General features: G+C 38.3%; 3 protein-coding genes across 3 annotated transcripts in view; 1 reads left to right on the forward strand and 2 right to left on the reverse strand.

The window, feature by feature from the left end:
* Positions 1-1,645: 1,645 nt before the first annotated feature.
* Positions 1,646-5,661, forward strand: CBG03211 (the record flags this gene model as incomplete). Its single annotated transcript, XM_002631323.1, has 5 exons — positions 1,646-1,667; positions 1,877-1,957; positions 2,048-2,222; positions 4,960-5,227; positions 5,275-5,661. The coding sequence occupies 5 exons, from the start codon at positions 1,646-1,648 to the stop codon at positions 5,659-5,661; spliced, it is 933 nt and encodes a 310-aa protein (XP_002631369.1).
* Positions 5,662-5,855: 194 nt separating this feature from the next.
* On the reverse strand, positions 5,856-7,216 carry CBG03210 (the record flags this gene model as incomplete). Its single annotated transcript, XM_002631322.1, has 3 exons — positions 5,856-6,069; positions 6,390-6,526; positions 7,070-7,216. 3 exons carry the CDS (start codon positions 7,214-7,216, stop codon positions 5,856-5,858), a joined length of 498 nt encoding a protein of 165 aa, XP_002631368.1.
* A 9,686-nt stretch (positions 7,217-16,902) lies between these two features.
* Cbr-lat-1 overlaps positions 16,903-24,447 on the reverse strand; it is a gene marked incomplete at both ends in the record, with an annotated part of 10,874 nt that continues 3,329 nt past the window's right edge. The window contains 10 exons of the mRNA XM_045242233.1: positions 16,903-17,276; positions 17,369-17,501; positions 17,836-18,622; positions 18,670-19,919; positions 20,008-20,096; positions 20,237-20,308; positions 20,466-20,625; positions 21,283-21,284; positions 23,312-23,355; positions 23,850-24,036. Of these exons, the coding sequence (XP_045092094.1) occupies positions 16,903-17,276; positions 17,369-17,501; positions 17,836-18,622; positions 18,670-19,919; positions 20,008-20,096; positions 20,237-20,308; positions 20,466-20,625; positions 21,283-21,284; positions 23,312-23,355; positions 23,850-24,036 (3,098 nt within the window). The remainder of the gene's footprint in view (positions 17,277-17,368; positions 17,502-17,835; positions 18,623-18,669; positions 19,920-20,007; positions 20,097-20,236; positions 20,309-20,465; positions 20,626-21,282; positions 21,285-23,311; positions 23,356-23,849; positions 24,037-24,447) is intronic.

A 24,447-nucleotide genomic window follows, 5' to 3' on the forward strand; every position in this document is an offset into this window, starting at 1 on the left:
AAGCAGTTCACAAGAATCAAACAGTAAAGACGTACCGTGCATTATCAAATTTTCTCTTAGATTTGGACATTAGATCATTGTTTTTGTTAACTTTATTGTCATGATTTGTTATACGACTATGGTTTGTTAGATGAATAAAATTTCGGAATTTTACAATTAATCTTTGGTTGTTCAATGTATAAAGAAATCAGTTTTGTTATCAATGCACGTTGCAGCCGAGAAAAAACAACGGCGGGCGGAGCTTCGCTCCCGCAAAGAGAACACTACGGTATTTTTCAAATGAATGCATGCGCCTTTAAACAGTACCTCAAAAATTATGGAATTTTTTCCTTTCCCCCGACTCCGCCCACTTTTCTCCGGAGTTTTTTTTCCCCGGAAATTTTTTTCTCCGGAATTTCGGGCAGCTGAGGCAGGATAGGCCTTACATCTAGATTCCGAGGAAGAAATGTTACAGAAAACAGAATTTCCCGGGGAAAGGGACGGAGCCTGAATTGCAAGCTGTGCACGGTTTTCCCGCACAGTTTTAATCATGACCGTATGCAAGTGTATTTGCGATCTACACCCAGAAAGTTATGAATACTTTAAGAAAATCACTTTACTTGTCGATTTGGAAATGGTAAAACAAGTAAAAAAAAATCAAGAAGCAATAAGTTTAACATCATCTACAATAATTACATCATCTAAATACAGTTAGCAAACAAGGAAACTACAGTAATCCAAATGAAATATTAGCCTCTGAAATGACCTGAAATTTTAAAGTTATCTAGATCTTCTAAATATAATTTTTATCACTATTTCCACTTGGTTGATTTCCATTAGTACTTTTTCACGGATAGGAAGTTATTCGTGCGATATGTAATGTTCTTTCATTTTTCAAATCTCCAAATCTTTTGTGAAAGCATATCTCAAGTTACCGTATTTCCGAATAGAAGCCCATCCAAATCATCGACCGTTGAGCTTAATTATCTCGATTCTTGTAAAAGATACCAGAAGTTTGTCAACTGGTAAAATATTTGTGATGTTATGCTAAATAATTTATCAGTTGACAAAGTTTTGATATTTTGTACAGAAATCGAGAAAATTGAGCTCAAAGTTGACCGTTTGGGCGAGCTTCTTTTAGAGGAAATACGGTAATCTGGTACTAATGTAGGGAAACCTTTATTCGAATATATTGCCAAGAGCATCTGTTAGTGAAAAAAATCAGAATAATCCCAATGTAGCTTCTTCCCTTATTCAAGTATAACCCTCAAATCCAATCTGGAACGTTCGTCACTTACAGCTTGGTATTCAAACCACTGTCCAGAAGGATCCTATTAGTCCTCCGAACGTGTTCATAATAACATTTTTGAATCTGGGAATCACTATAACAAGAAAGGAAATTTTTCAAATAATTTCTCATTCCCAACCATTTTCTACCTCCATTGGTTTCGTAGTTTTCGTAGACAAGACGACGTTTTTTTCTCACTCTAAAAAAGTTACACAAGGCTGATAATGGTCACACACAGTGATTGACTTCATCACAAAACAATGATAACCTAGAGAAGACGTCAAAGAATTTGGAGACTTAGACACATACCTTTTGATAGGGCCGCATCTTCTCTCGCAATAGTTTCTTCGATCATTCAATCATTTTTTTAAAACAAAAATGCGGTCAATACCGCATGATGGTAAACTACTATGTTTATTAGCTTTATTGCCTATTTTGAATGGTGAGTCTGAATCCAGAAGTTGTTAACAGAGGAGTGATGTGGCAACCTGTTCTTGTAGTCTCAAACGCTCTGTGGTTTGTCTTCTCTCGAAGATCAAAACCTTCTTGTTGGGTTTTGAATGAACAATTTTCAATCTGAATTTTCTAATCTTTTTTTCTTTTTTTCAGCTCGCCCCTCTGAACATTTTCTATCCTTCTCGAAAACTGAACTATGTGCAGCTGAGCCTCACCTGAAGGTTTGCCAGCCAAGTGAGTAAAAATCGTTGTAGAGAGAACATTGTCATCGATTTATCAATTGGTGATGTAATCAAGAACCTGATACAATTAGTTGATTTTCAGATGGAAACAATAGAGCGCAAAGCTCGAAAATCATCAATGGCGATGGGCTGACTGCAGAAAGATTGGAACAACTTTCCAAGCATTCCAACAAGGGTTTCATTGAAGAAGAAGGAAACACTGGGAGGTCTTCTGGATCTTCAGATGTTGCCGATCCGTTTGATGAAGTTGCAACTAGGTGAGATAGAAACTGCTTCAAGAATAGTATTTTCGTTTAAAATTTATTACATTAAAAGAAAACCGTCGCAATTATCCTTTTTTACCTTTTCTTCCATTTTATAGCAATACCGTGAACACTCTAATAGGAAATCACCCTATCTTTGCAATTTGAGCTCAATTATCTCAATTTCTATAAGAGATATCAAAAATGTGTCAACTAGTAACATTTTGGTGATAACAAACATTTTATTAGTTGACACATTTTTGATATCTCTTATAGAAGTTGAAATAATTAAGAAAGGATAAGGTGACCTACTATTAGAGTGTTTTGCGGTACTTTTTCGTCGAACTGGTTGTAGTTTTTGTACTAGAAGCAGAAAAGGAGTTCAAAAAGTTACAACAAAAACTAAGCATTTACCATAAAACTTGTCATAGAACGCCATCTCAAACCGTCAACTTTGAGCGCATATATCTCGTTTCATGTAAAAAATATAAAAAATTGGTCAACTGATAAAACTTTTATCGTGATATCAAAAATGTTTTCACAGTTACCACTTTTTGATAACTTCAACAGAAATCGATATAAATGTGCTGAAAGTTGAAGCTTTGGGTGGTCTTCTAATACAGTGCGTTGCATGTTCTTACGCCCACCCATGTTTAGGGTCATAAATTGAGAGCTGTTAGAGGTATCGGCCTAATTTTTTGAAAATCAGATTTGGAACAACATTACATCTAGTTGACAATTTTTGTAATGAAACCTTGAAAACTACCCGAGTTATCTGGAAAAGTCTGAAAATATGCCTTTTGCAACCGTTGCAAGTTGATTTCGCTCCAAAGATCAGTAGATCACGACATCCAGCAAAGATGGAGGCGTCCAATTTTGATTCTTCCTTCTTGGAAACGGGCTTGGAAAAGTAAAAAAATGAAATGGAAGATTTTTAAAAAGTATTTATTGAAAAATTATTTCAAATATAGATATTCCTGAAAATATCAACAAAAATTATGAAAAATGACAAGTTTCACAAGTGTACTGATTAGCCAGACTTTCGTCTGTTGATCCCTTTCGCCACGTAGAGGCTCAGTACAAGAAAGGGAAAATGGGTTTTCCCTGGGGGAAAACACCAACACAAAACCCCTGTCTCCGGGGAGACAGTTTTCCAATTTTCAATAGTTCTTTTTCACTGCTAAAAAGCTATACGATCGCTATTTATTGTCTAGTTCATTTGTTTCTTTTTTCTTTGATTGGTCTTTTGCAAAAGGGGGACGTTCAGTGAAAATGAATTCACCTAGCCATGAACCACCAAACATGGCGACCCTTAGGGTCTTTTATAACTTTTTTCGCATCCGACCGATCGAAAGAAAAAAGCAAATGAAACAATAAACAGCTTACGCAGGGAGCTTCAGGGCAGTCAAAAAGTGCTAGTGAAAATTATCAAACTAATTCAAAAAGTGGGATTTCCCAAAGGAATGTTTTTTTTTTTCAATACGTGGATTTTTTTCACCGTGGAGAGAGGTAGATGGCGTGACCTAATATTGATTGATTTAAAGGTTTATTGCGTAACGTGTGAAAAGTTAAAAAGAAAACTCGAAAATTGAAACTAAATTTACGTAGCCCATTAAAAAGTGAAAAACTAAGGACGAACGAGTAAGAACTAGGTTGAATCGTGCCGAAGACGGATCATCTGTTGTTTTATTTATTGGGCAATTATCTCGGTTCCTATAAAAGATACTCGAAATTTGTCAAATAATAAAATGCTAGTGGTATAAACGGTGATAATTTTTTAGATACTTTTTTAGGATGAAAAGCATTCATGTAACGTTATTTTGGTAGATCATGTTAAACCTTAACACCTTCCCCCAGTTGGATCCGATGCACTTTTGAAATAAGTGGAGACAATGTACTTTGTGATCGTCGATAGGTGTCGGAGCTGGGACCATGATTGCTCTTTTGATGCCTGGATCTTCTTTGAGACATCTCTAACCCGTCCACTTGATGACTTCAAGTTTCAGCACTTGGTTGATACCATTACACGACTTCAAAGGCTTTAAAATTAAAACGACAGTACTTGTAGAGGGTTAGGATCTTGAGGGCAGTATTTGAGCTGATCATGTTTTTTTCGTTAATTTTCGTATGAGAGAATAGTCGATATGACAGTGTGAATGATTTAGTTGCTTCCTGAGAGCTTTTCGGTCCATCCAGCTGCTCCAACTGCTCCTGTTGAAGCTTTTCCAGCATCAGTCGGCAAAAGACCCCATGACATGATACAAACTCAAAGAAAGAGAAACAAGTAATGAAAACAACTTTTTATAGTGATTTTAGTTGCACAGAATCAAAATTGGAGACCTCCGTCTTCGCTGGAGGTCGTGATCTACTGATCTTTGGAGTGGATGTATAAACTTGCAACGGTTGCAAAAGGCATATTTTCAGACTTTTCCAGATAAATCGGGTAGTTTTCAAGGGTTCATTACAAAGATTGTCAACTAGATTTAATGTTGTTCCAAATCTGATTTTCAAAGAATTAAACCGATACCTCTAACAGCTCTCAAGTTATGACCCTAAACATGGGTGGACGTAAGAACCTGCAACGCACTGTATTAGAAGCACTGTACACTGTAGAGTGTTCACGGTATTTTTGCTTATTCTGGAGCAATCAAAAAAGATTTTTGATGCTTGTGAGTCATCCCATTAAAAACGAAAAAAAGTTTTAAATTTAAGTTGAATTTTTAAAAATCCCGAAAATCATTTATAACGTCAGATCCCCACCATCCTCTAGTGATTATGACGAAGAACGATATTCTCGACGAAGACATCGCAAGAAGCACCGTAAATCTCATCGTGGATATTACGGTTACGGTTCTCCTTACACTCAGTATTACCAACAACGTCATGATCCATCAGTCTATCGTGTCTATCCGGGACTTCATCCAAAGGACGGCAAATACTGTTCGGATATGAAGGCAATGTTCGCCTACACATGTGCTCCAAGCAAGCCACTTCGCATTGATCTTGTCGAGTTTTGCAAAGTAATATATTAAAATTTCATTGAAATTACTCAAATTAATGTTTCCAGGACTACGCCGCTTTCTGTAACGTTCCAAACTTCCACAGACTTCCTGGACCACGAATGGGACCACCACTTACAGACAAGGGAGTTGGTCATGTTGATGTGAACGGTCACTTTGGATTTGGAGTTGGAGCAGTTCCAGGATTGGAAGTTGGAGTTGGATGGGGAGTCGATGTTGGACCAATTCCTGGAATGGGAGAGAGTGTGGGAGTCGGTGTTGGACTGGATCTTGGTATCATGGGATCAAAGACTCCTGAAGCATTCCGTCGTGGACAGGATGATCCAAACGCTAAAGGAGGTGGTATTGTGGGAATCAATGGAGGAGTCGGAGTAAAAGCACCAGGAACTGGAGATGGAGTCGGAGTGGGAACAGGATTAGGAGTTGGAAAGTGATTCTCGAAAATTTGAAATTTGGTTTCTGATCTCTCTTGTATATCTTTTTAAAACTGTTCATTTTTTTTTCTTTTGTATCCCGGATGAAGATTATAAAAAATACCATTTATTTATGATCATTTACTCGCATTGTCAAATAATTGAAACTGGGGAAAATGGAGGAATAAAAATAATAAGAGGAGGCAATTCAATAATTATGACGAATCATTTCTTTGGAAAGGATTGTTAGCTGGAGCATTTGTAGATGGAGAAGCTGGAGTTGTAGCTTCTGGAATTGGTGGAAGACCCAAGAAGTCATCAGAATGGTCCGGCGAGTGGCACGAGAGAATTGTCGGGAGAGACGATTTACGACGAACAACCGGATCCGAGAATCCTCGAGAAAGACGAGGAGTTGGTGGGAAGAATTGTCTGAAAATAAAAAGACCTTTGTTTTGAAGCTCTTCATAATGTTTTCGCTTTTTTCTTCTCGGAATCAAAATATAAACATTCTGATAACGCTAATCTTACTGGATTCTTAAGAATGGGATCTCATTACATTCTTAAGAGTCTTACATCACTTGAAAAATAATAGGAAAAAAGATCCGCAAATGAAAACGGAAGTTTGGAAGATAAGAAAAGTATCGAGTTTCAAGGTTTTTTGTGTTGGTGATTCTCAGAAGTTTTCTTCCAGAGATCAGAGGATTTAAAGTATCAGGTGTCGGACAGTTGTCTACAGTAATTCTTTTTACCTGATTGCCTTTGGAGACAAAAATGGATTGTTGGTAAGAGAGAAGCTTCTGATCTTGGCTGAACTCAATTTCTCTTGCTCGTAAACTGCATACGGAGATCTTTCAGAAGTGGTGGAACTGTTGCTGCTGGTTGGTTCCTGAAATCAAACACAATTATTTCCGCTTCTGTTACATTTTTGTATCTATGACTTCATACACAAAATGACGTGTATATATTGAGGTGACAATATCATTTCATTTCATTGTCTTCATGCAAATAGATAATGAATTTCTTTCTTCTTCTTCTTTTCTATCCTTCCCCCTGTATTGTCTTTGATTGGTAAACAATCATTTAGGGTGTCTTTTCAAAACAAGGAACTGGAAAGGAAGACCCATAACCTTTGATCCTTATAAAAATCAAGATTTCTACAGAAGACTTCCCAATCTAATTTTTAGTGAATTTTAGAAAAATTTTACTTTTTATGAATTCTGATGAAATGACTTATGATTTTACGATTAGAAAAAAAAACATCTGATTTTTTATAATAAGGCCATATAAACGGTTGCTGAGGTACTGCAACTGTTTTTGCGTTCTTTGTTTTTTGTGTATTTTGGATCCGGGAAGTTTTTTTTCTAGATATGCTTTTTTAGAAGACAAGGAATTCTTCACCCCCATTCAAATGAAAAGACTTCTTCCTCACCTGAATATCTTCTTCTTCGGATTCAGTGATGTCATCGAAGGAATTAAAGTTTCGAATACGATCATCACGACGTTTGGTGAGCGTTGGTGGACGTGGCTCCGATGCGAATCGGTGCGAAGACGTGGAAGTAGAAGTGGTAGCGGTCATCACTGGAAACAGAACGATGGAATATGAGGGGTGGTTTTTTGTAGGAAAAAGTAGAAGAAGAAAAGGAAACTGAGTGGGAGGAGGGTTATCAGGGGCAACGAAATCGGGGGCGTGGTCAGCTGACTGGAAATGATAAGAACGTTTCTGGCGTTATCAGGAAAAAAAACTGAAGAAGGCGGGAAGAAGGTTTCCCTGGAACAGAAGCAACTGGATTAATCGAGGAAAAAAAAGAGAATAGTGTCAAGAGCTGACGCCGGAGCAAGGACTTGAAAACATCAGATGATAGAGAGAAGGCTTGGGAGACATAGACGGTGAAAGGGAACGGAGAAGAAGCAAAAAAAAAAAGAAAGAGTACGTTTCGAACAGATAGAAGCGGTTTTTCGAGGACCAAAAAGAACAATTGTCTCATGGGAGAGATGGAAATTTGGGTGGAGAAACAGTGCAAGTTCGAATCCGTCACCTTTAAGGACATCCGAAGGACATTCTGCAGGTGCAGAGAAGTCATTAAAAAACAAATATTATCGCAGATTTCATCAGAGATTCGTAGATTCGTTATGATTGTAAATATACCCCAAATTGCAGTTTTCATGAGAACACTGGATTTCGAAATCGGAAAATTACTCACATTTTCGACTAATACAGCAAAACGTAGCTAAATGTTTTCTTTTTCTTTTTTTCGTTTTCTAGCTATAAATTCCAGTTCAATAGGATGTCGGAAATCGAGGAAAGATGGATTAAAGATTCCAACATGGCGTGATTCCAAGAATTTGATATCAAAGAACTTTCAGATCAAAAAGCTAGAATACGAAAAGTAGAAAAACTGTAAATTGGAACAAAGAGAAAGATGACGCATCGTTGCAATTTGTATAGTTCCAAACAATTACTCATACAATGATTTTCAAAGTAATGGGGGAAGAATAGCAATACCGTGGGAAACATTTTTGAGTAGATTAAAACGGCTTTGTCGAGGTAATCAGGCTAGACTAGATATCGCTGTTTTCTTTTTCATTTTTCTCTGTTCATTAAAAAAATAGGAATAGGCTAGACTAGTTGTTTTCAAAAACAGGTACACGGAAGGAAAGCTATATGAAATAACTAAGCCAATGGGGGGAAAGAAGCTTATTGGTCAAATTATCCGAGGAATCTTAAGTACGCTATTCATCGGAAGCGACTTTGGTTGAAACGGGAAAAGAAGAAAAAAAAATATTTCTATGAAAGGGAAAAAAGGGAAAAGGGAAATTCCTGGGTATATAATTAGAGCTTCAGAGGTTGGAAGAAGAAAAAATGGTTGTGCTTTCTCTCAAAAAAAAAGTAGAGGGTGGGTAATTGCATTGGATGGGAGCCCCTCTGAATAGAAATGCCGATTTTGGCCACTGACCACTGGACATAGAGAAGAGGAGCCTGGAGCCAAGAGCACTTGGAAAGGTTGCGAGGGGAAGGATATGAATAATTGCTACGTACGAAAAGACATTTCCGGAGGTGTAGAAAAATTGCCGCAAGAGAAGAAAAAAAATTTTTTAAATAAGGTATTGTCTTCAAAGAGAAAGGAATTATAACACCTTGGCTCCTCCGCATTCTCTCTCTCTCTCTCTCTCTCTCTCTCTCTCGCAAGTTCAAACAATAAAAAACGTTGCGAAAAAACGAGCAATCTTTGAGAAAGGAAATGAACTAGGTCTCGGAAGAAAAGGAGTTTCCCCGAGTGCTTCTATGACTCATCTCCTCTCGGAAGTTGACCCAATTTAGACACTTGCACTAGCTGGCACAAGACCCCTGAGGCTAGAATAAGAAAGGGGTCAGAATTATTTATAGATTCTCCACGACATCATCATCTTCTATAGGTTTTATTAAAAACTTTCGAATGTTCTATGCACCGGAATTTGAAAAATTATTTTGTAAAAAAGGTTGTTCAAACAACATGTGTGCACTTGCAAAATAATTTTGTATTTGATGTGTGGGAGGGCGTACATTGAAACACAAAAAATTAATTAAAATTTTAGCAAGACGGGACTTTGCTATACGAAATGGAAAGTTCCAGAAGACGTTTTTTGACGGATGGTGGGAGGGCGGAGCAATCCCCGTGTGACCTGGTGATTTTTGAACTAGTCCAGGGAGATGAAGACTGACTTTTTTCATTTTTTTTTGAAAGAAGAGAAAAACCTCTAAACAATTCAACTATTATGTGAAACTTTCGTTTTATGAGGAACAGTAGTCGCTAGCCATTGAAACTAGGGTTCGCTGGGGAACTTCCCAGGTTTCGTATGCCAGACTTTGAAATGGAAAAGAGATTTATGATCTATACACATTCAAAATTTATAAATTCTATCCGATCAGCTATGAGAAATGCCCATAGAAAATTTCTTTTGAAAATCTAAACATTCTAAATAAAAGAAAAGAATTGTGAAAGCGAGTAAAATTGATTCTGAAAGAGTCTGATGAACTTTTTTCGCTCCAGAATTTTCCTAGACAGAAAAATATGATGAATTAGTGCAAATCCCCCGTGTGACCAGCAGCTGCTGACCTAGAGATCTAATAATCGGGGAGCAGAAATTGAAGTAAAAATGATGTTCCTTATTTCCATTCAAACCAGTTTTCTATACACGAAAAACCGATAAAAATCGGAAGCGAATTGTTTTATGAGATGACATTCTCCAGTGTTCCAGTGGAGTCTGACTCATTTCCCTCTCGTTTTTTTTCAATGAACTTTCAACCCACCGTGAGAAACAAAAAAAATAGAATTCGAAAGTGAGGAGACTAGACTAGAAGAAGAATAAAAAAGAAGAAAAGAAAAAGTAACAAAAAATAAGTGTTCTGTTTACTCAAAGTATCTAACTTGTTTTTTTTTCTCATAAGCTCTCAAAAAATAGGGACAGGGGGGGAAAAAGAGAACAATCAAATTTTTGAGACAAGTGTAGAACCACAAAAATGAGCTACAATTATGGAGGAGGGGAGGAGGAAGAAGAAGGAATACTTTGAGTTTCCGGTTTTTTCAACCTCAAAAAAAATCAAAACATGTTTGCTTTTTGAGGATGGGACGGGAGATAGGAGAATGTTTGAATAGCTTCTTTTTTTCATTTTTTTTATTTGATGATAAGATGAGCAACAATTTGAACTGGGTTCCTGTGAAATGGGTTTAGGAATTTTAAATGTGGTTAAGGTATACTGCATGCAGTTTTCTGGTTCAGTAATGGATGCTACCATTGCCATGCTGCATTGCTCAACCTGATTGATGCCGAACTACCGTAGCCTTGACTAGACCACTTATCTTTTTTAGTTACCGTAAAACCTGTAATAGAAGGGCTCACTAACTCATAACTTTGAACCAATTTATCTCGGTTCTTGTCAAAGATATGAAAAAATGATCAGCTGATAAATTGTTCATCATAATATCACAAAAATTTTGTCTGATGACAAATTTTTTAAATCTTGCACAGGAGCCAAGAAAAATTAGTTCAAACTTGACAGTGTGGGGGCCCTTCTTTTACAGGTTTTACGGTATTTAAATTATTTTGGCAAAACGGTATACTTCCTACCACTCGTCAACTGCCCCAAAATTAGTGTCCTCAAAAAACGATAAAGCCATGTTTTGATGTTTTCAAAAACCTTGACCAAAAAATCGTCAAACATTTTATGGACAGGAAGAACCATCACGTCATTTTGCACGATTAGAAGAGAGTTATTAGATTAGGCGATTAGGAAAACCGGAAACATTTGGTTGGAGGATTCTAATGGGGTTTTTTGAGAAATTCCAATGAGGTGAAAACCACCACAAACATCTCGTTTCCTTTTTAAGGAGACCATAAAATGAACAAATATTTGACGACCTTTTCCATTTTTGATTTTCAAAGATTTATGAGGTTGAAGTACATTTAGATCAAAGAATGAATATGATTTTTTGGTGACATTGAAAAATTCCTATTTTCAATGGACACATGTTTTAATGGACATCAACTGATAACACAAGTTTGGTTATCTCTAGTTTGAAAGTTATGTTTTGAAATTTTTGAAATAAAACTTCCTATTCTTCAAAAAAACGTAGATCATGACTTCAAAATCGACTGTATTTATATACTGTGGTTGACCCATGATCTCAGTTTTCCTGCAACAAAAACTTTCCGAAAAAGGCAGTGTTTATGGATGCAATAAAGTACCAAACATCGAGGTTTTCGAGTTCTCCTGGAAACTAAAAAAACAACTAATTCTGGAATTAAGAGTACTGTATTTGATTTTTTGGTCATTGAGGTATGAACCTTTGAAAAATATAAATGTAGGGTACAGAATACGATAGCTACAAAATTACCTAATTAACGATGATTTTGGATTGTTGGGTGGTGTAGAAAAAAAACATAAAAAATAGAATGTACCTTATAGATTTTTAATGGACGATCACATTTCTAATGTAGACGTAATCTTCGAAAGAATGTTGGAACGGAAGCAAGTGAGGGCGGGGATTTGTAAATTAGCAGCTTTGGAATGTCAGATCAGATCTATTGCAATCAGATGGTTTAGAAAAGATGAAGGTTGCAATTATTAGAATTTTCGCCAGATCTATTCTAGTTTTAGGTCCATGGTTTAGTATCTTTCGTATATAAATACAAATTCATTGAGATCTAAGATCCACAAATCCTTTGAAATTGAAAGGATTCGCAAGGATAAATCTGTCTAGTAAGGATTCTTCATTTGTGCTAAATTCTCTGAATTTAAGACAATAATCCACATCATCTTCTCATTCTGATTTCTAGGGGTAAAATTCAATGACTAGCTTTCAATCCAGTCTTCTGTGAGGCTCAAAAGACTGTACTAGCGCATGAAAAAAGTCAAAATTGAAAAGAAAAAAAAATCTAAAAAGTGGGTCCAAACCATGCGAGCCCAGTTCTCTTTTATACGGAGACACATCCCATTGAGAATGAAATAGCACTTTTCCATTCATCAAAAAAGTCAAGCTTTCAAAAAGTTAATTGAAGTCTTTTCTATTGTGGAGGCTGAAATTACAAGCTCTATTCTCGTTTTTTTTTTCCTCTCCCAAGAAGGACATTCTCTCTGGGGGCTGTAAAAGTGAAAGCACGGATAAAAGTTGGTTGTTCGAGTGTAAAAAACATGGGGCCAATATGTGAAAGTGGAAGAAGAAGGAAGGGAAAAGGGGGAAAAGGAGATGTCGGTGGTGGAGGGCTAATTGCGTGGAGAAGGGGAAAACGAGAATATTGGACTAATGCTGCTTCACACCAAAAATGATTGTTGATGTTTTTCAAAGCCCTTGTTATCCAGTAGTGGTACTGAGAAGTTGATGAGAACTTCCTTCTGAATTATCTAATGATCAGAAATGCTGTGCTACCTACAAATGACGACTTGGAATAACAAGAGATGCCAGTTCAGTCAAGAAATCAACACATTGATGGTCCATTATAAGGTTTCTCAGTTTTATGTCAGTGAATTCCTATAAACCATGAAACCTGAATTAGAAGGGCCCCATTAAAATGCGTTGTTTTAACACGAAAATTTCTCTACGTTTTAACTGAAATGTATTCCTGAATTTCACCAAATCCCGGAGATTTGTTGAAACTATTTTTGCTCAAAAACTTGATCAAGTTTGGTAAAAATGACAGGTTTTCCTTAATTTTAAAAGAGATTTCACCTAATTTTATGATGAAAATTTAAAAAAAAAAAATGACCGGAAAAATAGAAGGGACTCTCTAATTGAAGGGTCTATGTGATAGAAGGGCCCTCCAGAGGTACATTGAAAAAAATAAGAGCCGGCCCTTCTAATACAGGTTTTACGGTAGTTATGTGGACACCTACAGTAACCAAAAGTTTTTGGAATATAAGTTAATACTGTAGATCATTAAAATAATCGCCTAATTTTTAGCATCAAAACACAGAATTTCTGGTTTTCTGAAAAAAAAAACCATCTCATTGTAGTCTTCTTCAAGATTTAAGTACCACCTATAGAAATAATTTTTAAAATCTCAACTCCAAGATAAAAGAAAACCTACCAAAAGTCAAATCACCAAAAAACTTGGAATTTGCAAGAAAGAACCAAGAAACAGGCAACGGAAGTATCTTCTTTTTTTCCTAATCAACAATAGAAATGTGTTGTCGACGCGCTTCTGTGAAATTTTTAATTCATCAAAATCGAAACGAGATTTGATAAATGGAAGGATGAAGATATACACACGAAACAGGAGATACTCAGATGATTTATGAACTTTTTCGAGTGTACAAACAGTATCCAACTACATAGATTCAACATTCTTTTTCGAATTCAAAGAACTCATTCTCTTCATTCTGATGCAATAAACGATTCATTTGTGAATGAAACCAGTTCGATCAGTGAAATAGATAGGGATCGCCAAAAAGTTTTTTGTTTATAATTGGCAGTTAACAAAAGAGAGAGAAACATGAACATAGAACACAAAACTATCGGAAATAAATCTTCCTTTTTGATTGGTTTTTGACAAAATGTTGTTTGGGATTGGCATTGCGCCTTATCAAACTCATTATCAACTGATTTATTTCAAGTTTAGAATGACAGTTCTCTTGATTCTTGGAAACTTACATTTTGAAGGTTATTGATAACGGATAGAGGGTAAAATAGAAGTGTTCACAGTTGAATTGTTTTAGGAATATTCCACTTCACCTAGAAGTTTTTGAGCACAAAATCTCCAGACTAAAAGATTACCGTAAACTTGACTCACTTCAATAAATCAGCTTCTCCAGAACCGACAGTGAGACAAGTCCGAAATTAAATACAATACTTATCGAAAACAATTATAAACTGTTCCCAGATAGACGGTACCTTGGGAAACAACAATTCTTGTTCCCAGAATTCAAAAAAACCTCCGCAACACAGGAATATATACTGGGAAACATCGTACCGACAAGTCCTTGAAACTGACGGGACGGGCCAAAGTTCGACTGAATTCATGTTTGACATTTCACCGACTAATCAGACTATTCTCACAGTGACTAATCGTTGAATTCGGGTGCAACCTCTACCTGGTAGTTTATCAAGTCAGGATATTTAGAATCCTTGAAAAAGTGGGAAGTTGACCGAAAAGTGAGGGGCATACTTGTAACGGGCCGGGCCTTTCAAAAAACACATAAGGGACCCTTATGTGATTTTTTTCGATCAAAAATTTTATTTCGAGTTTTGTTGATATTTTTTGATCAAACAGACAAACAATCCAAAAACACGAAAAATAATAGAGAAAATTGTATTGAGAGCTCAAAATTTGGCTCAAAATGACGAAATTTTTGCTACCGGGCCCGGGCCTTGAAAATTTCCTCAGGCCCGGGCCGGGCCCGGGCTCCGGGCTTTGGCGGGCCGGCCCGGAATTTTACAAGTATGGTGAGGGGAAATGGGCACGCAACTCTTTTGAATAAATACTTTACTTTTTAATGATGAAATGGCCAAAAGGCGCCGAATCGGATTACGGTGTGGTTTAGTGATGAGAGATAGGTGGGAATCGAGAGATTCTAGACACCGTATGGTTATCGTTTGAACTCACGAACCTTTTCTTTTTTAGTCTTTTCAGCAGATTTTCTGTCACAGATTTACATAACAAAATAGTTTGAGTGCCATATTTGTCACTTTCGTGTTCACTGATAAAACGGAGAGTCTCGAAAATCAAAAAAGGTGCTGACCAACGGAAAAGTAAAAACGCATGACAACATCTGTAGAGTATTTATCGGAGTGTGGGTTTTGACATGAAAACAATATAGATTGCACATTTTTCAGTTGTTCAAATACAAAAAGAGACACGTGGGTGAAACTCTCTCCGGAGAAGAAACATACTGTTTTTGGGAGCTTGTACGTTTTGAAATATCAAAGTTTCCGGAACAATAGCTAGAAAAATATAAATAGATGATTTCCAAAACAGAATTCTACGAAAAACTCTAATATTTTGGCTCAATTTGATCCGTTCAAATATTTACTTTCGTCCAAACCATCCAACTAGAAACTACCATACGTGTCTATGATCCTGTTTATTTGCGGATCGCTTCCAACGACACGAATGAAATTTTCCGGGTTCTTCTGGAGAAAAAAATAAAAATATTTTTGTGCACCCAAGGAGAGAATCCATCATTCTGCACGTCTTCTTCTTTTCAGGTGCAGAATGTACCCGAAAGAAAAGGAAAAAGACGATCAGTCACGTCTCAGAAGACATGAAAGAGAAAACCTTTGGTCTTCGATAGGAAAGGAAAAAACGGAGGACCAAATGAATAATTTTTCCGGTGGAGGAAGGTTGAGAAGTTCGAAGGTTCAAGAGAAAGGGAGAGCTGGGCAATATGTGAAAAATTTAAAATTCTATAATCGATGAACCATTTAAGAGTCATACGACATTCGTCACCTAAACAACCCTGAGCGTTATTCTATAAATCCTTTAATAATTGAGTTTTTTTGCCAAATCGTCTCAACTCTTTCAAATATTCCAAATGGTCCAAACGGTCTCGAATGGTCTCAACTCTCAACAAGTCTCAAAAAAAAAGAACCATCCAGTTTTTGTTAAAATTACTGTCAACTTTGAGCTCAATCATCTCGATTCTTATGCAAGATATCAGAAATATTTTAAGTAACAAAATGTTTGTGATGGTATGATTAACAACTATTCTTGAGTCGGAAAAAGGATTTTTCAAAGATTGGTCCCGTGATTTTGAGAAAAAAGATGTTGATTCTCAAAACTCGAAACTTTCGGATTTGAGTTTGAGATAACTCGAAAAAGGAGGGGAGCATAAAACGTAGGAACAATGGAAACAAGAAATATTTTCTATTTTTGCTGAGTTGAGCTGAAAAGGGGGAAAAGCGAATGGAGAATAAACCGAAAATATCCATTCTGATATTTCTTCTGACATAAAAAGAAAAAAATAAATGAAAAGGCAGAAAATAAATCTTGCACCCGAAAAGAAAACGGCGATGACGTCGATCTTCGGAGGAAGGACTCCGAGAAGATTCTATTTCCGATGGAAGGAAGAAAATGGAGTGGTTGGAAGTGGGAGGAGGGACCATTTAGAATGCAAAGAAGACGTCAAATTTGATCCTTGCATTTTGCAGAAAAGAGCATTTGGTGGAATGCGGGGAAGGATTTGGAAATTATTCAGGATAAGAAGGATTAGAGAGGGATTATCCGAAATAAACAAAAGAATAATTGAATCAATTTATTACGACAATAATCGAACAATTCAGATGTGTTTTTTGAAAACTGACATCTGAATCGCATCATAAGAAATTATAAAATGCATGATAAAAACAGAAGAAAAAAATAAAGTACAGAAATCTCTAAATCGAAGTTCGGCTACCGGCGAGAATGAGCACAACGGGATCTATTGAAAGAGAATTATTGGTTGACTTCTGGAGTTGATTCCAGAAGATCAGAGTTCGAGGAAACAAAAAAAAACGAGAGAGAAACACGAACATCATGAAACAAATTATTACAATTTTTCTTATTAAACCAGTAGTAGATGAATTCTTTGAAAGCGTCGGCGTAAAGCTCATGGAAAAGAGGTAAATCCTGACATGGCTCAAAAAGGGATCAAAGAAAGGATCAAGGGAGAACGAAGAAATGTCACAACGGGAGATACCCGAGTCAAATGAGAGGGATTTTTTGGAGAAAAAGAGGGCACCTATAACTAATAGCTTACCGGTATTACAAGAATATACACGCATTATGAGAAAATAGAAAAAGAGAGGGAGACTATAAATCCTGACAGTACATGCTCGGCTTATTCAGATCGATTCGAAGCACCGTTTGTCCTTGTGGCGTCACTTCGGTCGTCAACATTGATGATGACCCATCGGAATAAGCAGAATCGTCACTCATTTTTGAGCTTGGGGGACGTCGACCACTGGAACCAGTCGTTCCATACTGACGTGGAATAGAAGGAGCACTTGGTGGCGGTGGAGGGGGCGAGAATTCTGGAGGTGGACGATGATGCCAGCCTTGATAAATCTGATGTTGGCTTCCATAACGTCCTTCGGCAACAGCGAGACGTTGGTAAGCCGGCGGAGCTGCAATACGATGTCCAGGCATCATGTCTCCATAAGCAATAGTTGCATAATCATAGGTTCCTGGAAGAAGAACATCGAAATGAGTCACCTCGTAATTTGGAATTTAGGATCCTTGACACAACTTATGTGTCTCACTTCTTTTAAATACTTACCTGGTTGTTGATCATAAATTTGATGATGCGGATGTTGTTGGTATACAGACATTTGATTAGGGTGAGGCATTCTATTAAATGCCAATCGATTCGTAGTATCCGAGCTGCTCAGGTACTTGTCGTTCGTGTTGTACTGAAAATGAAGCATATTAGTTTCCTTCATCGTTCAAACAATTACACACAGTTATTAGGAAGACACTAGACATTTTAGACATGAAAGAGAGAAATCGTTATATCAGTTAGTTCTAGATCAAATGGGTCACCGATAGGTATAGAGATATGAATCAATCGATTAGCTTCACACAAGTCTCACGGTTTCTCTTGTTCGCCACAGCAACTGGCGAGTAATCGGCTTTTTTCGTTATACCAACTCGTTTTTTCTAATGACAAAATCGACAATTTGACAGAAGGAAAAAGACATTTGTACAGCTACAGTATAATAAAACACAATGTGAAAGTGAACTTACCAGGAATTCGCTACCCGTAGAACTGTTCATTCCAGGTGACATCAAATCTCGCTGAGCATTGTGACGTTTATGATTAGGTGACGAGTTGCTCGATCCTCCACATCCACGCCGGCACATCCAGTGTCCGAAGTCTTTGCGCATTTTTTCAGCAAATAATACGTGGAACAAGAAGATGAATAGTCCTTGCAATGAATTGGAAATAGTGAACGCATACGCCATCACAATAGATGTTGAGTCGTCGATCCAAAACAGTCCCAACAACCAAGTAACACCCAACAAGCTTGCCAAAGCCAGTGATCCTTTGATCCAATTGCGAATAGATCTTCCCGAATCGACATCGTGGCGACATGGAAGATACCCTCCACTAGTGTGTTGGTATACAGTACACAGAGTTTTGAAAAGAATGAGAGTGTTCGCACAAAGAATGAAACAAGCTGGGCCAGCGAAAAACCAGATGAAGTTGTTTTGTGTCGTTAGCCAGCAATAATGTTGAGTTCCGAATCCATTCGAGTTGTACATATAGGCAGAAAGAGTGATGATTGCGGGAGGGATATATCCAAAAAGGAGATATGTAACACGTCGTGGATCTGATGGGAACACTTCAGTCAGCATTCGGTGTATGTGGTATCCTTCCAAAAGCATCCATGTCAGTGCGGCGAGAAACATGTACATTAGAACCGCTGCGATAATTCCACATTGTACTGAATCGTCTGTTCGCGAGATTCCAAAAAGGAATGTCATTTCGGCAAAAGCGAGTGATAGACAAAGATTTTGATGAATGAAAACTCTGAAAAAAAACTTTTAAAATATGAAACTTTTTCAAAGTTTACAAACCTATCTCCTCCGTTTCTGCTGAAAATCAAGTAGGCGAAAAATGTAAGCAACAGACAGGCGATGGATATGATACATCCGACGTAGGTCAATAAAGTGAGCAATGTCTCATCGATTTCACTCAACTCATGACCTCGAACATCCATGAGCACTGCGAAATGAGTCAGATGAGTGCACTCGCAAGAAGTCATCGTCTTGTTATGCGAGAATAGACGACATCCAGATGGGTTCCATTTCAGTTCGTGATGATTCCACCAAACACACGTTGGGCTGCTCATGTGACGAACAGCAGATTCCTTGTGATAGAAGGCGATCCTGACTGGCTTCTCCAATTTCTCCACCTGAGTCTCTTTGCCATTTGCAAGCAGCGTCGCTCCTACGATTCTCGAAACAACTCGACGTTTCCGAACTTCTGTTTTGTCAGTCCCAGTGATTGGAACGGTGACATCAAGTGGAGTCATCTGATGTCCAATATTGTCGAAGGAAGAAAAGAATACTTGTGTTTCGTCTTGACTGACTTTCAGTATAGCTTCTCTGGGAATATTCACACTATCCACGTTTAGACCATTCCACAAAGCTTCTGATGGGAACAAAATGTAATCCATTGGTTGCGATGAGATTTTGATTTTGTGGGACATCTCTACAGTTATTGCTGGTTGCACGATCACATTCGACTCTGCAGATGACTGCATTCCTTTTGCTGATGCTATCATAGCCTTCTCAGTCGCTTTGATGAATCTGGATACGTACTCCTTTCGCTTTAGAACATCCCAGCTTCCCCAGATTTCTTGATTCCGAAGAACGTGGTTCATGACTTCGACCAGGCCTTTGTTCGAAAGTGGCAAGTGTTGATAAGCCCAACTTTCCTCAGCTATCACATTCACAGTTCTTTCGAGGAGATGTAGAACCTTCGGCAAATCACCTCCAACCATCGGGCGTCTTGTTTCAGAAACTAGTTTTCTCAGAAACTCGGGTACTCCAGAAGCATCTTCAGCATTGATGACTTGAGATAAAAAACTGCTTTTCGCGGAAACCCAATCGCTCTCGCACCCGGCACTGTTCGGATTTTCAGTCGCCCATTGTCCGTCCACTGAACAATCCCACAACTGTTTTCCGTTTGATCCTTCAGGACATGGTGCAGTAGATCTTGTACCGGCTTTCGTGTTCTGCCAGTTCACACCTCTTCTGTTTGTGGCCGAACAAATCACATCCTTCTTTTTTGTTTTTGTACTATCGTCCGAGTTGAGGGCATCCTGAAAAATTTCCATAACAATGAGGGTGCATTCATAACTCATAGTAATCCCACCCATCACAATGGGTCAACCCCGACTTCTCACTAACCTTCTGAGTCTCTTCTACTTCTAGGTTAAATATCGAACTAATATCTCTAGCAGTAGTTGTTGTCGTTGTAGTCGGTGTCGTAGTGGTAGCTGAAAAATTGAACTTTGATAGAAAAACGGATTAGACACTATAATTTCAATCAAAAAAAAAAAACCAAAGATAAATAACACCTAATTCATGCAACTGACCAGGAACAACACAATTGTACTTCACTTCCAGATACTTTGGCGTATTGGGGCACGGATCTTCATTGAACGTCTTCTTATCAACATTGAAATCGCAGTTGGAGTTTCCATTGCATCTGAAATGGGCAAACACATTGTACAAACCAAACTGACAATATATAGTTATCACACCAATTCAAATCAAAACTGAAATATTTAGGTCTCTATTCAATCACTTCTAATCACTCCCACAGCAACATTTTCAACACACGAAACGATATTTATCTCTTCTACCTTCATGGCATTCGTGTTGTACTTCTAGATACTTGCTCATCGTCGGGCACGCGTCGTCAAACAAGAATGTGTCAACGAAGAAACGACACGTCTGCTTTCCGTTACATCTGGAGAGAGAGACAACCTTGCAATTATTGCATAATTCGATGCTACGGTTACCCTAGGTCAAACCACTGTAATCTTATAAATGCTACCCTTGAAGAAGCTTTCTCAGTTTCTTCGCACATCTGTTTCTTAACCACCAATTTCGGTTTGAACCGGATTAATCTCGCTAATACGGTCTTGCGCAACGACAAGCTAAGAATAACTAAAAGTTATCCTATTTTGACAACCGCGCCACCTGCTAAATTAATGTTTCCAATAGAATGCAAATTAAAGAACGGGTGTCGGAATTCATCCATGTGCACGGTTCTTCCGGAGAGATGGAACACTCTATCTTGTTTTGCGCAACTCCCAACGGAGATCAAAACAGTCGGCAGTACCGAAAAGGGCTGTCCGCACGTGCTCGCGTCACAAATCATTCAGTACCCATACGGCGAGAGGCCATCTTCTCGCATACTATATCAGGAGGCAATCAATCAAAAAGCTACGGGCGGTCCCTATGGTGTCTTCTTTTCGAAATCGGTCAAGACTTTTCACCAGGAGAGAAAACCCGGCGTTTACTCTCTTCAGCACAAACAGAGATTCATACAATACCGAATTACGGAAACTTATTTGTTTTCAAGGCCCTTCTTCTCCCCAGGCGGCCCGACAACAATGCAAGTACAAGATGTCACATAAAACGTGTATGCTGGGCGACCACATACATCTAACGAACGACTGACTCTGACCCATCATCAATTCGTTCTTTTTAATCATAGGCTTCACGATACAGACGTTCTTCTCCTCTCCATCAATTCGTTGTCGAAATCCGACCGACAGACTCACGCAATAAACGACGATGAAATATGAGAGAAACCATGTATCCCCTTTTTTTTGTAACAAAGGACCAAAGCAATTAAGACCGTTTAGTGGAACGTTCCAAGTTGTGCAAGTTGTAACCAACTAAGGTGACAAGAGTCTATTGCGAAACTGTGAAATTCATTGATTGTACAGTACCACCAGTAATAATAACAAGAAACTCTTGGTTGATACATCTTATAAGGTATTGGATCAAATTTCAGCAAACTCTATTGTTCCAAGAAGTTTCGGCGAGGCGGCAAATTAGAAACATCTCATCCGGTCAATGGAATGGAGAAGCAAACGACGCCGCCGTGAAGACATTGTCTCGGCGGAACAACAAGATGAGGAGTTTTTCTTACCGTCACATGGGTCAATGAACAATCTATAACAATAACTGCCGCCCTCAACTTTCTCAATTAACATCTATTCCATTCTGATTGCTGAGAACCTCATCTATCTACTGACTGCTCATTTTTGCGGTAAAACACAAAAGGCACTCTGTTTATGCAAATCAGCCGGTTTTCCCTTTTTCCTGACTTGTTCTTTCCGAGCATCAAGATGGAGAAAAGTGGCCCTGTGGTCCCATTACTTATCGCCACTGATGCGAATCATCAAGAAGTCGGCAGCCGTCTGCCCCCGGGCTCTCCACAGCCTTCCATCCATAATCCCTCTTCTTCTTGTGCGTGACGCCGACATAATCCTTTTTTCTTCACACCAGGGCATGGCTCTTCGCCCCTTACTTCTTCCCGCATCTCTACCCATCAAAAAACAGGAAAACGTGTTAATTAAACTACCCATCTCTGGAGATGGTGCCTCTCTGAATGCCCCGCAAAATTCGCTCATTTTTCTTTTCAAATTGATGGAAAAGGACGATGGGTTTTGGTTGTTATTGGAAGACTAGTCGGTTCGTCAAGATTGTTCAGGAGAAGAGAGCATAAGCCATCAATTTGACACCTCGACGGGCTCTCTGTTTTTCCACTATTTCATGCTCCAAAAGAGAGTTAATTGTACAGCAGCAATTAATGGTGGAAATTTATGGGCTGGTAGCAGATAGGAACAAGCAAAAACATGGCAACAACATGTGTTCAACATACGGTACACTGAGCACCATTTCGCGCAACGAATTCTCTAAAATGGAATGCAGCTGTTTCTTCGATTTCCAATTTCGTCAATTTGGGACATTACTATCAAGTTGACCCCGTTGAGGAATACAACTTAGTTGCGAAAATGGAGCTTCTTGAGATGGCAGTTTCAAGGTAGTTTGCGCAGCTAATTGACTGCTGCTTTTATTTACACAACTGTCGTCTCATCATCTCTCATCTACAAACCATTTCAAAGCCTCCTGCTGTCTATCGCAAAGACACAAACAATTGGAACACATTCTAATTGGTAAATGATGATGATGATCCATGAAAATCCGAAGCATAAAAATTACTTGAATCCTTGTTTTGGATGCTCCGCGGATCCACAACACCATATGGTGCTGTGTATCTCGATTTCAAACAGAATCCTTCTTCAAATTTCTATTGGACATCAATCTAATAGTGCTCCATCCTTTCCGTGCTATAGTCTCGAATTCCCGAATTTAAAACTCAAAACTGCTTCTTCTGAGGAGAAGAATAAGGAAAAGCATCAGTAGAAAGGCGCGAGAGTCATTTCCGTTTTCTCGGTAGTCCCTCCTTCTTACTATTCTTCATCTTCTCTTTTTCTTCTACATCAACACGAACGAAGACAGATTCGAGACAGCTGCACCGAAGAAAGCAGTCAGCGCCCGGCCTCAATTCATTCAAAAAATGAGAGGAAAGGGGCAGTCGTTTGATAGTGTGAAATGATGCGTTTCGACAAGAAGGCACTTTTTCGTGCGGCGTCCGGCGTGATCTCCCGGTAGAAAATGGTAGAATAACTGGTGGTGGTGGTAGTCAGAGTGAGGTCGGCTAATGAATGTTCTCTTCGACAGTAATGCTTAGATTGGTGAAAAAAACGGGGCAATGACAAACGACCTTGTTCGACAACTAAGGCAATATCATCATCATTTTATAGCGGTATTGTCTGTGACTGCTCACCTAGGATGTGCCTATTTGAATTATTATATGGCCGGATGTTCAATTAGTATATTCATCAATGAATTATTAATCTGCTACCGGGATAAATCTTATGCCAAGGTCTTTGTACAGTTACATTGATAAGAAGAAGGGTGTACTGGAGCATGAAACTATACGGATATTTGTTGCGGTCTCTCAGCTTTTCGTCAAGTAAACATATGTTCATCGTATTCCGAACAAGAGAGCCCCCACCGACAAATATAACAATTGATAGTCGTGAAAGTGTGAGTAAGCTATTACAAATGCGCTTGCACCTATTCATAACTCGTTGAATATGTTAGTTAGGTCAGCTAGAGTTCGCTAGACTGCTTCTCTGAATAGTAAAAATAGCAAAACTTACTTCTTTTCCAATATTGACTGGGTTTTGGGATTCTGGCAGATGGTGTTTTCGGGTACTATATCACTGTCTGGGAGGCACACTGCGACAGAGAATCTTCCGTAGTTACCAAGAACGATCGAGATAACTTTTCCAGGTGGACAACTCAATTCAGCAGCTTCGCCATCGCAGATTGTCTGAGAGATGGTACCTGGAAAATTTGAAACTCAATTTTTTTTTCGAAATTTCCCTTTTTTTTTGTTGCATAGCTTGCATAATGAAGCTTTCGTATGTTTGTTTCATTCACTCATATGCACACCGTTCATCTTTCTTTCTTTCTCCCGTCTGCTGTTGCGCAGCCCATGCTCACGTTTCAGTCAGCGTCTCTCTTTATCTAACGTTCTCTACCTCGACAGTACAACAACAGGCTCTTCATTACGATTGGGAGGAGTAGCATATCCCCCCGCAACTGAAGTAGTCAAACTGATTGATATGTTCGCTAATCTCATAGGTAAACAGACGAACTTTTTGGGGTTCTGATGTTGCCGACAGACTACTCATCANAAGACCATCAGAGCTCTCCGAGTGGTGATCACCGATACTTTTAGTAAACACACTGAAG

This window comes from Caenorhabditis briggsae (genome assembly GCF_000004555.2).
Source record: "Caenorhabditis briggsae complete genome, chrII, whole genome shotgun sequence".
Classification (NCBI taxonomy): domain Eukaryota; kingdom Metazoa; phylum Nematoda; class Chromadorea; order Rhabditida; family Rhabditidae; genus Caenorhabditis; species Caenorhabditis briggsae.